General features: G+C 60.5%; 1 protein-coding gene and 1 long non-coding RNA gene across 6 annotated transcripts in view; one reads left to right on the top strand and one right to left on the bottom strand.

The window, feature by feature from the left end:
• The first annotated feature begins 86 nt into the window (after positions 1–86).
• LOC132226902 (uncharacterized) lies at positions 87–6,704 on the top strand. The gene is made up of 3 exons (XR_009451082.1): positions 87–260; positions 3,211–3,291; positions 3,875–6,704. It is a non-coding gene; the product is annotated as an uncharacterized LOC132226902 (long non-coding RNA).
• A 5-nt stretch (positions 6,705–6,709) lies between these two features.
• Positions 6,710–12,076, bottom strand: part of SCUBE1 (signal peptide, CUB domain and EGF like domain containing 1) — a 96,007-nt gene continuing 90,640 nt past the window's right edge. For 3 of the 5 annotated variants that reach the window (XM_059681419.1, XM_059681421.1, XM_059681422.1), the window contains 5 exons: positions 11,539–11,700; positions 10,704–10,901; positions 9,039–9,191; positions 8,542–8,621; positions 6,712–7,127 (listed from right to left, as the gene is read on the bottom strand). In XM_059681419.1, coding sequence (XP_059537402.1) covers positions 6,975–7,127; positions 8,542–8,621; positions 9,039–9,191; positions 10,704–10,901; positions 11,539–11,700 — 746 coding nt within the window. In that variant the 3' untranslated portion in view covers positions 6,712–6,974. Of the gene's footprint in view, positions 7,128–8,541; positions 8,622–9,038; positions 9,192–10,703; positions 10,902–11,538; positions 11,701–12,076 lie in introns of all 5 variants that reach the window. The other 2 variants (XM_059681420.1, XM_059681418.1) reach the window with 2 other exon arrangements.

Genomic DNA, 12,076 nt, shown 5'->3' with positions numbered 1-12,076 from the left:
CGGGCTGTGCGCACGCGTGCCTGGGGGCGGTGCTTTCTCTCCCACGCGGCTGCCCCGCGGGATGCCGGGAGCGGTGGGAACCGGAAGAGACTCCGACTGTCCCGAAGGAGAAGCTGAGGCCGGAGACGCGCGTGGCCGGGCTGGTGCCGGGCAGAGCCACCGCCGGCCTCGGAGGGCGGGGCTCGCGGTCCCCAGAGCTTCGCCGCCTTCAGGTTGCGAAGTGGGGCCTCTCCGCGTCCTTCCGTTTACCCGGGAGCCAAGTGTGTGCAGTTAAAGCGGGGGTACGGGGGGGGGGGTTCTTACAAGTTGAGGTACTGCCCAAGCATTTCAGGGTGTAACTACAGAACTTGAAAGTCATTCTGAGGACATTTCAGTTTTCCAAGTTCTGTTGCTTCTGTGGGGTTCAGATGGGGCCACCCCAAGATGAGCGCAGGGCCATGCGGGGTATTAGCTCGAGGCGACCGAGTCCTGTGTCCCGAAGAGAAACTTCTGTGTGTCTCCCCCCCGCGCGCCCCCTCTCCCCATGATTCATCAGCGGTTCTCAACCTGGGGGTCGCCTAAGACCATCGGAAAACACATATGTAATTACATATTGTTTTTGTGATTAATCACTATGCTTTAATTATGTTCAATTTGTAACAACGAGATTGGGGGTCACCACACCATGAGGAACTGTATTAAAGGGTCGCGGCGTTAGGAAGGTTGAGAACCGCTGCTCTAGAGGCTTAGAATCAGGCCTTGCCCTGATCATCGCAGAGCCTTTGTAAGGCTCTCTGGGACCTGCGGACCTGAAGCCCCCCAGGCAGCTTCCCTGGCCCCCAGCAGGAGGCCGGATGCACCCACCTTCCCTTCCTGCCTCGGGGTCTGACTCTCATACATTCGGGGTTCCCATGCGAATGCATGGACTTTGGTTACTTTCTCTTGCTCATCTGTCTCACGTCTGTGATGATTAGACCAGCGAGAACCTCAGGGCAGAGGCAAGCTGCTTCCTCCCCTCACTGCCATCGCCATGCTTCCCCTTGCAACTTGGCAATAATTGCATTTTGCCAAAAGGCTCAGAGGCTGAAGTTTGTGGGTGTTTTGGTGCTCGGTTGGTGAATAACAGTACTTTTAAGCATTTTAAACCGAATTTAAACAAAATGTGCCAGTTCAGAGGACCTGTTCATTGTGGCTACGACTCTTGAGTTGGTTTGTAAAGGCTCAAGCTTCCAAACTCCAGCTGGTGCGGGGCACAGAGGAAAACATGTTACTGCCCTGCGGGAGTTGTTGTTGTTTTTTTAAATCTAACATCAGCTTTGTCACAAAAATGTGGTTCAATTACTCTGTGAAAAAATACTTGTAGCCCTGGCTGGCGTGGCTCGGTGGAGAGTTGTCCAGTGCACGAGGGTCGAGGGTTTGCCTCCTGATCAAGGCACAAACTCAGGTTTCAGATTTGATCCTGGGTTGGGGCACGTATTGGAGGCAACCGATTGATGTTGCTCTCTCTCTCTCATTCCCTCTTCCTTCCTCTCTAAAAAACAAACACACAAACCAAAAAAACACAGTAAGAATGTATCCTCAGGTGAGGATTGAAAAAAGTACTTGTAAAGTTTTGACAACTACGATTTTTAATTCCATTGGTATAATTTTACAGCTTGTTTGGATGAAATTATGAACCACATCCAGTTCCAAGTGCCTTTCTGCTCCACGGGAATTGGAATTTACCAAGAACGTTAGTCTCTATCTGGGCCACATCCAATTTTATATGAGCACGATTGGCCTGGTGCACGGATTCGTGCACATTGAAAGGAAAGTAATTAGAAGAAATATTTTAATACCGCTCTTCACCCTTTCTCTATAATAGAAGTGTCACCCAAATTCACGATCGACAATGACAGATTGAAACACACGCCTGCAGTTGGCGGCAGCGAGAGCTTTATATGCATTGCACATGCGCAAGCCAACGTTTATTTTTGAATTGCCAGTGCGCGTCGTATGTACCGGCCAGTGGGTCTTACAGTTGGCCACTTAGCCTTTTATATATATAGATTATCATTGCAGAAAAAGGCCTTTACTATTCAACATTTTTTAAAAATATATTTTTATTGATTTTTTTACAGAGAGGAAGGGAGAGAGATAGTTAGAAACATTGATGAAAGAGAAACATCGATCAGCCGCCTCCTGCACATCTCCTACTGGGGATGTGCCCACAACCAAGGTACATGCTCTTGATAGGAATCGAACCCGGGACCCTTGGGTCCGCAGGCCGACGCTCTATCCACTGAGCCAAACCGGTAGGGCAAGACTTTTAAAAAATATATATATTTTATTGATTTTTTACAGAGAGGAAGGGAGAGGGATAGAGAGTTAGAAACACTGATGAGAGAGAAACATCGATCAGCTGCCTCCAGCACACTCCCTACTGGGGATGTGCCCGCAACCAAGGCACATGCTCTTGATAGGAATCGAACCTGGGACCCTTGGGTCTGCAGGCCGACACTCTATCCACTGAGCAACACTGGCCAGGGCTCCTTAGACTTTTTTTTTTTTTTAAATATATTTTATTGATTTTTTACAGAGAGGAAGAGATAGAGTTAGAAACTTGGATGAGAGAGTAACATCGATCAGCTGCCTCCTGCACACCTCCCACTGGGGACGTGCCGCAACCAAGGCACATGCCCCCGACCAGAATCGAACCCGGGACCCCTCAGTCCGCAGGCCAACGCTCTATCCACTGAGCCAAACCGGTTTCGGCTCCTTAGACTTTTAAATCACTGTGTTCCCGTATCTCATCTGGAATACTAATATCCTTTATAAAATTGTTTTTCCTTCTGTCGAGTGCATGATGCCAGGGGTTCTCCACATTACTGAGGAGAATAGTGGTTATTAGCCTTTTAGGGTTGAGAACCTGATGAAAGCCATGGCCACACACACACACACACACACACACACCCCACTGGTCATGCACCTGGTTCCCAGGGTCCCACGTCCCCTGAGGCTTGCTGACCGTGGCTCCCAGGTGAGAGTCCGGTGGGGGGACATCGGCCCATGGCCAGTCCTGGAGAAATGGGACTCGAGCCCCGCGTTCACTGTTTGCTTTCGGCAGCTCGTTGGGAGCGCCTCTCCCTCGCGTGGGGAGCCCTCCCCCTGCAGGTCGTGCACTCGCCGCGCTGCCTCCCAGAGCCCACGGGGCCTCAGCCCAGCCAGCGTTTTTTTCGTTTCTGATTTCAGTGACCGTGGTCCTCCCCACCCCACCGTGACCTCTGATGAGGAGAGGAAGGGAGCAGTATTCCAGTTCACCTTCTGTTTACTGTGAGTGATTTTCACACGTGTTCCATGACCTGCATGTGTGCGAACACCATGGAGAAAACAGTATTCACGGCAATGCAGTTACGCTGGCCTTTGTCACTCCAGGCAGTGGTGCCGGGCCCAGACCACACAGCGGCCCTCGCGGAAGGAAGCCCCGGGGAGGCGGCCAGCACAGGCCCAGCTCCCGGGCCCCCACCCATGCGTGCAGACCCGGGGGTGCAGGCTGGCTGCGTCGCTCCGGCTGTGGAAGGTTCTGCATACGCAGTCCCGGGACTTGTGTGGCCTCTGCCGTGAGGGCCCGCTCTCTCTGAGCGTGTGCTGGGCCTGGAAGAGGGGAGCTGGGGGGGGGGGCACTGGGCGTCTACCCAGGCTGCGCGGGGCCTGGGCTGGAAGCAGCAGGAACCTCGGGTGGGCGCCGTGCTGCGGCCTCGCTCGCCCCGCCGGTCCAGTTCCAATGGACTAAACGGCTGTCCCACCAGGGAGCAGGCAGAGGCCATCCGCCTCTGATGAGCTGGTTCTGGAGGGAGGGATTGTCACTGGTCCCCACCCCCAGCCCTCCTTGCTCTCTCCTCGCTCTGCCCTTCAGATCCCCGCCCTGGACAGTCCACTGCCAGGGCTGCCCGACCCAAAATCAGCTTGGGGATCAGATGGGCTTGGTTTGGATTCTGCTAGAGTTACTGCCCGCCTTAGGCAGGTCACCTGGCCTCCCCGAGTCTCCAGCTCCAGACTGAAGAACAAGTGTAGCTAGACCCACCCCCAGGGACAGAGCTCTGTGTGAGCCGGTGGTGAGGCTGAGCCCAGAGCCAGCCGGGCAAGGTGGGGGGACTCGGCCCTTCCTGCTGAGACTGGGGGCCTAGGGGATGTCAGAGTTTGCTCAGGCTCTGGGGCCTCAGGGAGGCACAGCGCCTGCTCCTTGGGGGCCACCTGCAGGGTGTGGCCATGGCCATGTCGTCTGGTCCTGGGTGGGGCTGACTCGCCCCTGCTGGTGCCTGGCACACAGTAGGTGCTTAGACTTGGGACTTCTTAGGACTTCCTCCTGGAGGGGCTGGCGGTCTGGGGGTACCGCTGACATGGTCGTGGGAGCACCAAGCCCTTTGCAGTGTCTCTCGACGTCAAGTCCTGCCTTTGGCCTGACGCTGGCTCCGCGCTGCCGCCCTGGTCAGAGGGCTGGCTGCCATGTGCAGCTCGGTGAGGAAGGGAGCCTGGCCGAAAGGGGCAGTTTTCCAGGTCGGCTGACTTCCAGGCATGGGGCAGGGAGGTAAGAAAGGCTGGGGTTCCTGGTGACAAGGGAGGAAGTTCCCTTCCGCAGCACTGGCTGTGGAGGCACAGGCAGCGGGCACTGCGTGGGGCAGAGACGCGTCCTGCCCACCCCCGGCTTTGTCTCTTCATCCAGGGGGCTTTCCAGGGGATCCGTCAGCCCCGGCCGTGGGCTCTCTCCCTTTCTAGGAGCCTAGCACACAGTAGGTGCTCAGCAAACATTTACTAAACGACCCAGCTTAGCTCAGCATCTTCCTTTTCTGCTGGGCAGTGGAGGTGCCGGAAGAATTATTCACCCCCAGTGTCACCTCGTACCCACCACAGCTCTGCAGGTCAGGCCTCTTGTCTGGGAACATGGGTGGCCTTGGCCGTGCCTGGGAGGGAAACAGTTGTAAGAGGCGGGGGAGATTCAGGCTTTGGAAGCTGGCCTCTCTGAGCCACCGCAGCCTGGACTTCTAGGCCTGCGCCTCAGTTCTGCTGCATCCGCGTGTCCCCGACCAGCGCACGGCAGCAGGGAAAGCTGCCCGAGACACACCTGGACCCTCGGCCTGCTCCAGCCGGTCACCACACGCTGGGCAGGAGCTGCCGGGGCCATTCTGGGACGCCTGTCTAATGCCCAGGGATGACCAAGGGCCTGACAGTGAGACAGGCCTCTTTCTGGAAGCCAGCGCTGGCTTTCCGGGATGGGGACCAGGGAAGGGCGGTGTGGCCCTGGGGTTCCTCCGCTGACCCTGACCTACCTGAGTGCTGACCCCAATGGGAGTTGGATTTGGCAGAGAAGGTGCTGGTGGCACTCAGGGGACTCACCATACCAAGATGGGTCATGGCAGCAGAACTCTGGGGTCCCGAGCCCTCACCTGGATTGTAAAATCCACCCTGATCCGGCTTGTCCCCAGCCCCCAGTCTCCGGGCCCTCGCTGGCCTGCCTCGATCCTGACCTGCTCAGGGTGCCGTGACCTTCTCATCCTGAGCTCCTTGCGGGCTGGTCATTGTGGCTGGGGAGGGAAGGGAGGGGGAAGGGGGCGCAGAGGCAACAGTCTGGGGGCGTTCATTTAAGATTCTCCCATGTTCCTTGGGATTCTGAATACCCGTTAACCCTAAAAATACAGCCACCTCCTGCGCATGCCCTGCGCCTGGTGCCCGCGGCTCCAGCAGGCAGCCTCAGCAGGCGCCCGCTTCCTGGGTGAGTCGGACTCCAGGCCACCGGGTCTGGTCCCAGACTCTCCTTTTTAAAGAGAGACTCTGAGAGGGAGACGGAGAGGGAGGCAGCCAGCACAGAAGAAAGAGGGCTTCTCTGGGGCTGGGCCTCTGGCCCCAACTTTGGCCCAGGGGGCGCGGGTGGGGGGTGGCACCTGCCTCCCTGGGCCTGTCTCCTTCGAGAGTAAAAGCAAGGAGTGGGCGCTGCTCCCTGAGGCCCCTGTGAGCACACGGCCGGTGCCCTCTGGTAAAGGCTTGCTCCAGTGGCATGAGGGCACAGCACGGACCCCGAGGTCATGCCTCAGGGTCAGACATGGCCCCTCCTGAAGGGGAGTGTAGGTCCCTGCACCCCCAGGCAGGCTGGAGGGGAACGTGCCTCCACTGAGGGCAGCACTCCAGAAAGCCTCGGCGCCCAGCTCCCAAAGGACTCTTCCAGAGCGCCCAGCCCGCGGCTCCCGCCTCCATGAACCGGGCGCCAGGGCCTGGGACGCAGCCTGATCAGCGAGGGAAGTGGGACAGCTGGGCGCGCGCTGGTGGTGGAGACGAGGGGTCACAGAGTTTACAGAGTCTTCCCTGAAGCACCCACAAGTAGAAGTCTCTATATATCTGTATTTATATTTATACATATATAATACTCAGACGCTCTACTGAGGAAAAGCACACATCTACAGGTTCCTCCCGGGCAGTCCTTCTGTCCCGCCAGAATCCGTAGAGCTAACCACAGGGCAGCCGGTCCTGGGCCTGTGGCCGAGGGGCCTACGGTGTGGACACCCTGCGGGCATCTGCCGGCTCATCCAAGCCCTGCAGCCGCCCTCACGCCCTTCTCCCAGGGCCTGGCTCAGTTCCCGTTACCCCTCCCAGAGCCTCCTGGAGACTCCGTGTCACTCGAGGGGCACCTGCAGTCTCCCCATCGTGCTCTGCCAGGACTGCCTGCGTGGCCTGGGCGTGGGCAGAGGGCCTGGAAACAGCAGGCGGAGGGAGGGAGCGAAGGAGAAAGGCTGCTGTAAGCAATGCTTCCCAGGGGGCAGCGCTGGGAGCGGTGGCTGGGCCGGCCGCGCTCTGCCTGGGCGTGGTCTCGCCCTCCACGGGCTGCTCAGCGCTTCCTGAAGGGCAGCCCCACGGCCACGCGGAGGCCCTGGCGCCTCTTAGCTTCTGCTGGGGGCGGGCCCTCCCTCACCCCCTGGGGACGCTGCCGGCAGGGGCAGGAGCTGCGGGTGCAGGGTGCACCGGCGTTATTTGTAGGGCCGCAGGAACCGGGACACCTTGGAGCGCAGCAGTTTGATGAAGGAGCGTGGGAACATCTCTTTGGACTCCTGGGCCGTGTACTTGAAGTAGTTCTGGGGGTGCGCCAGCACGTCGAAGAGTGCCTTGATCAGCTTCTTGTCCTGCAAGACATGGCCGGGCCGGGTGAGGTCAGGCTGGGCTGGAGGGCCCTGGCCGCCACCCTCTGCAACGCCCGGGGGGCCTGGCGGGGGCTGAGGAGTGTCGGCACAGGTGTGGGGCGGGGGCAGATGTTGGGCTGCTGGTGAGTTTCAGGAGCCCACGCTCTCTGCCATAAATGGCTTTTACTTTTAAGTGTCGAATTTTTAAAAAAATATTTTTATTGATTTCAGAGAGGAAAGGAGAGGGAGAGAGATAAAGAAACACCAGTGATGAGAGAGAATCATTGACCGGCTGCCTCCTGCACGCCCCATGCTGGGGATCGAGCCCGCAACCCAGGCATGTGCCCTGACCTGGAATTGAACCGTGACTTCCTGGTTCATGGGTCCACGCTCAACCACTGCGCCGCGCTGGCTGGGCTTGGATTAGTTTTTAATAGTCTATTGGGGGAGCATTTGAGATCTTGCTCCCGGCATATGTCAGTTTGGCTCAAACTCTTAAAAAACAGTCTACTGGTTTCAACTTTTGGAGCTCCAATGCTCCTTAATTTAATAAGGGTTTTCCTGCAGAAAACAAGGCACAGCAAAAACTATGTTGGAAACCAGGACACAGAACAGAGAACACGGGCTTTGGGGGCCAAAGACCTGGGTTTGAAACTAGTTCCAGAACCTGCTCCCTGTGACTGCCCCAGCCCCACCCCTGCCCCGCAGGATCAGGCCCTGTCAGCAGAGGCTGAGCCCGGAGCCCGGGGCGCAGTCTGCAGGGGCTGAGCCCGGAGCCCGGGGCGCCGTCTGCAGGGGCTGAGCCCGGAGCCCGGGGCGCCGTCTGCAGGGGCTGAGCCCGGAGCCCGGGGCGCCGTCTGCAGGGGCTGAGCCCGGAGCCCAGGGCGCCGTCTGCAGGGGCTGAGCCCGGAGCCCGGGGCGCCGTCTGCAGGGGCTGAGCCCGGAGCCCGGGGCGCCGTCTGCAGGGGCTGGCCCCTGGGGTGGCCTCTCCTGGGAGGACCCAGGGTCTTGACCTGGAGTGTCAGCTGCTGACGCCACGGCCCCTCCGTGACAAGGTGGCTGTGTCTCGGGGCCATGGATGGGATGAGGAGGGAGTCCGTCCCAAAGGCAGCATCGGATTCCATTGATTAAAAGATACCACTCTGTCAACTACCCTCACTTCACAGATGAGGAGAGGGGCTCAGAGCTGGTAAGGGACCTGCCCCAGGACAGGCCACCGGGTCGGGGGCTAGACCCCACAGAGAGCTGGTTTTGGAGCTCCTGGTCTGGAAGGACAGAGGTGCCAGCCTCAGCCCCACCCCCAGGGCCCTCTGACCCCCCACCTTCCCTCACTAGGGGGGCTGGGCAGGGAGGTCCCTGGAGCCCACAGCCTGTCCTGGGGTTGCACGAATCCCTTCCCACAGAGAAGCTCACGCACCTTCAAAATCTCCTGGTGATTCTCCGAGGCGTAGAGCCGTCCGTCTCGAACGATGTCTTCTATCAACTGCTGGTAGTCCTCTGCGAGCCGCCGGGAGGGAGGGAGGGAGGGAGGTGAGGGCTCCGGACCCCTCGGCCCTCTCCCTCACAACCTCTGCCCCCCTGTGCCAGCCACAGGCAGCTCTGCCTCTGCGCCTGTGTGCCCTGTACCCGCATTGTTCTCCTTGAGGTTTGGTGAGCGAGAAAACTCCAATTTAATCCTCAAAACGCTGCTCAGGCAGCACCAATTGCTCCCTCCTCAGTGCCCTGGACCCATTATGGGCCTGTTCCCCTCCCCCAGGCTGCAGCCCCTGAGGCTGATGGGCTGGCCTCTGTGAGCCCAGGGTGGCCTGGGCCCATTATGGGCCTGTTCCCCTCCCCCAGGCTGCAGCCCCTGAGGCTGATGGCTGGCCTCTGTGGCCTGGGTGGCCTGGGCTCGGGGCGGCGTGGCCCACATACCGTCGTAGGTGACATAGGGCACCTGGAAGCCTTTGCCGCTGTTGCCTTCGTTGGATCTGAACTGGATCCAGAGCTTCCGGGAGCGGGAGGTGAAGGCGATGGGCCTCTCGTAGGTCTGGCAGGTCTCGTAGGTGGTGATAGATGTGGGCGAGGCTGAGGGTGAGGACACACCATTGCTCCTCTCCTCCCCCTCCCAGGAGCCAGCGCCCACCACGCCCACTGCTCCAAAGACCCTCTCTCTAGTCTCCGCACTGTTCCCTCTGCCTCAGATGCCCTTCCCCACCCCCATCCCCAGTTCCTAATTGTCCTGCTGAGCCCGTTTCCATGCCCCCTCCTCCAGGAAGCCTCCCTGACTGTTCATCCTCCCTGCAAGTTGCCGCTCTGCTCTGGCAAACCCTTTATTACAGCCTCTCTATAGGTGTCACTGTCCTGCCACCTGCTCCTCAAGGCCAGGGCTTGTGCCTGCACCAGCGCAGAGCCAGGGCTGAGGTGGAGGCTCAGGTGTGGGGAGTGACCCCGCCCTGTGAGCCCGGGAGCCTTCCTGACTTGCCTTTGAGGTGGGAGCGGCTGGCTCCCCTGGAGCTCAGCCCTGTGTGCACAGTGGAGGGAGGGGGTAGCTGGGGGCTGGTGACAAGCCTGGGCAGGGGACAGGGTCCCAGGCTGGGCTCTGAATTTCCATGGGAGCCTGGGCAGCTCTGCCCTCTGTGGCCTCGGTCCTATTGGAAGGTGGGGTTTTCCAGCTCATCAGCTGCACTGAGGGGAAGACGGTGACGAGACCCAGTGCAAAGGGCTCAGCCTGCCCGGGCTCCGCCAGTCTCTGCGCCGGGGGCAGCAGAGGCCCAGGTGGCAGGTGCGTTTGTGCGGCTGCCTGTGTCCTCCCCCGACCTCTGACTGGGAGCTTGCCCCAATGGGCACCACTGTCCCATGGCAGCGCCCACTGGGAGGAATTCAGCTGGTCCTAGGGGCACTCCAGGGTAGCTCTGCCTTGCTGGCTGCCATGGCCATCTGGGCTCACACCTGTCCGGTGGTGGAGGGGCCACCTGAAGATCACCACAGGCCCCTGACGGGGGTGACAAGCCAGGAGGCTGGGGCTCATGGAGGGGAAGGGGCGGGCTGTCGACCTGGGCATCCTGTGTGCGGGCACACTGGCTCTTTGCCACATGCCACCCCCACACTTCAGAGGAAGGAGGTCTGTGGAGGAGGGGTCACTCCCGGGCCTCACCCTGGCCTGTGTGGCAGGACTGGTGTATGGTCAGTGTAGAGACCAGCCTGGACCAGGTCCTGATTCCTATGCCCAGGGTACCCCGGAGCTTTCCAGACCTTTCCACAGAACGCTGCAGAGCCCACGGCTTAGGGTCAGACAGAAGTGGATTTACACCCAGAGTGCCCTTGCTGGTGTGGCTCAGTGGATAGAGCGTTGGCCTGCAGACTAAAGGGCCCCAGGTTTGGTTCTGGCCAAGGGCACATGCCCGGGTTGCGGGCTCAGTCCCCAGTGGGGGGTGTGTAGGAGGCAGCCGATCAATGATTCTCTCATCATTGATGTTTCTATTTCTTCTTCCTCTCCCTTCCTCTCTGACATCAATAAAAAATATATATTTAAAGAAAAACAAATAAACCTGGGGTGAAGGTGCGGCATGTGGCCGAGCCTGCCTCCGCGGCACCTACCGCTCTTGCGCATGACCAGGACGTCGCCGCACTCGTCCTCAATGGGCAGGAAGATCTCGGGGACCACGATGAGGATCCTGCGCTTGGGGGGCGGGGAGATGTACCACACGCACTCTGCGTTGGCCGGGTAGTCGCCGGGGTAGTTGGGGGACTCGATGTAGCCCATGTAGTCGCCGAGCTCCCCACCGCAGTGCTGGTCTGTGGGCGTGGGGCCCGCGGGCCTGGTCAGGCCCAGCTGATGGGTGCCCTGGCCAGCTGGGCCCTCAGCAGCCTTGAGGTTGGCAGGTGCTCTGTCCCCACCTTGCCCACCTCCACCCGCCCCCCTGCCCCCCAGTCAGCCAGGCCTGGAGCTGCCTTCTCCTGGGGACCCTCTCACAGCCTCCCTGGCCTGGCCTGGCTTCTCCTCCATGACCCAGACCCCGAGCAGGGCCTGGCCCAGCCCTGGTGAGCAATGGAACAGAGAACGCCGGGTGTGATGACGGCGCTCTGCAGAGCGGGCCAAGCCGGGCACAGCCTCCACACTGGGGCTCCCTGCCCAGGCCCCTCCCAGCACCCCAGCCCCTCCCAGCACCCCAGCCCCTCCCAGCACCCCAGCCCTCCCAGTACCCCAGCCCTCCCAGCACCCCAGCCCTCCCAGTACCCCAGCCCCTCCCAGCACCCCAGGCCCTCCCAGCACCCCAGCCCCTCCCAACACCCCAGGCCCTCCCAGCACCCCCAGCCCCTCCCAGCACCCCAGGCCCTCCCAGCACCCCCAGGCCCTCCCAGCACCCCAGCCCCTCCCAGCACCCCAGCCCCTCCCAGCACCCCAGCCCCTCCCAGCACCCCCAGCACCTACTTTTGCAGTGCGTGACGTTGGTGGAGCCATCAAAGTCAGTGCTGGTGTTGCCTGGGCAGGTGATGCAGTGGTTCTGGCCAAACTCGGGCTGGTAGGTGCCGATGGGGCAGCGGATGCAGCGGTGGGAGGTGGTGTTGTAGTGGTGGCCGGGGGAGCAGTGCACTGGGGGGCAGGGGTGCATTGGGGGGGCATTCTCCCCAAGGCCTCCCTGCACCTGCGGTCTCAGCCGAGTCAAGGCCCTTCCCCACTGCCTGGTGCCCTCCCACCCGTGTCTAGTCCCTGTCCCCACCCTGTCCACAGCGTGCAGAGTGCTCTGGGCCTCCGCGGTCTGAGCCGGGGTGGGGGTAGGGGGTTGGAGGGGAGGAGGGGGGAAGCAGACCGAGTCCGCCTCGAGGCCAACATCCCACTAATGAGCATGCGGCATTGGCAGAGGCTGTGGGGAAGGAGATGTGGGTTAGGGTGGAGTTCCCCAAGGGCCACTGAGAAGGGACTTGGGCTCCAGCACACAGGGACCCTGGAGGCCGCTCTGCCGGGAGCA

This window comes from Myotis daubentonii, chromosome 2, assembly GCF_963259705.1.
Source record: "Myotis daubentonii chromosome 2, mMyoDau2.1, whole genome shotgun sequence".
Taxonomy (NCBI): Eukaryota; Metazoa; Chordata; class Mammalia; order Chiroptera; family Vespertilionidae; genus Myotis; species Myotis daubentonii.
The sequence above is the reverse complement of the archived record's forward strand: the minus strand, read 5'-3'. Positions and strand labels throughout refer to the sequence as shown.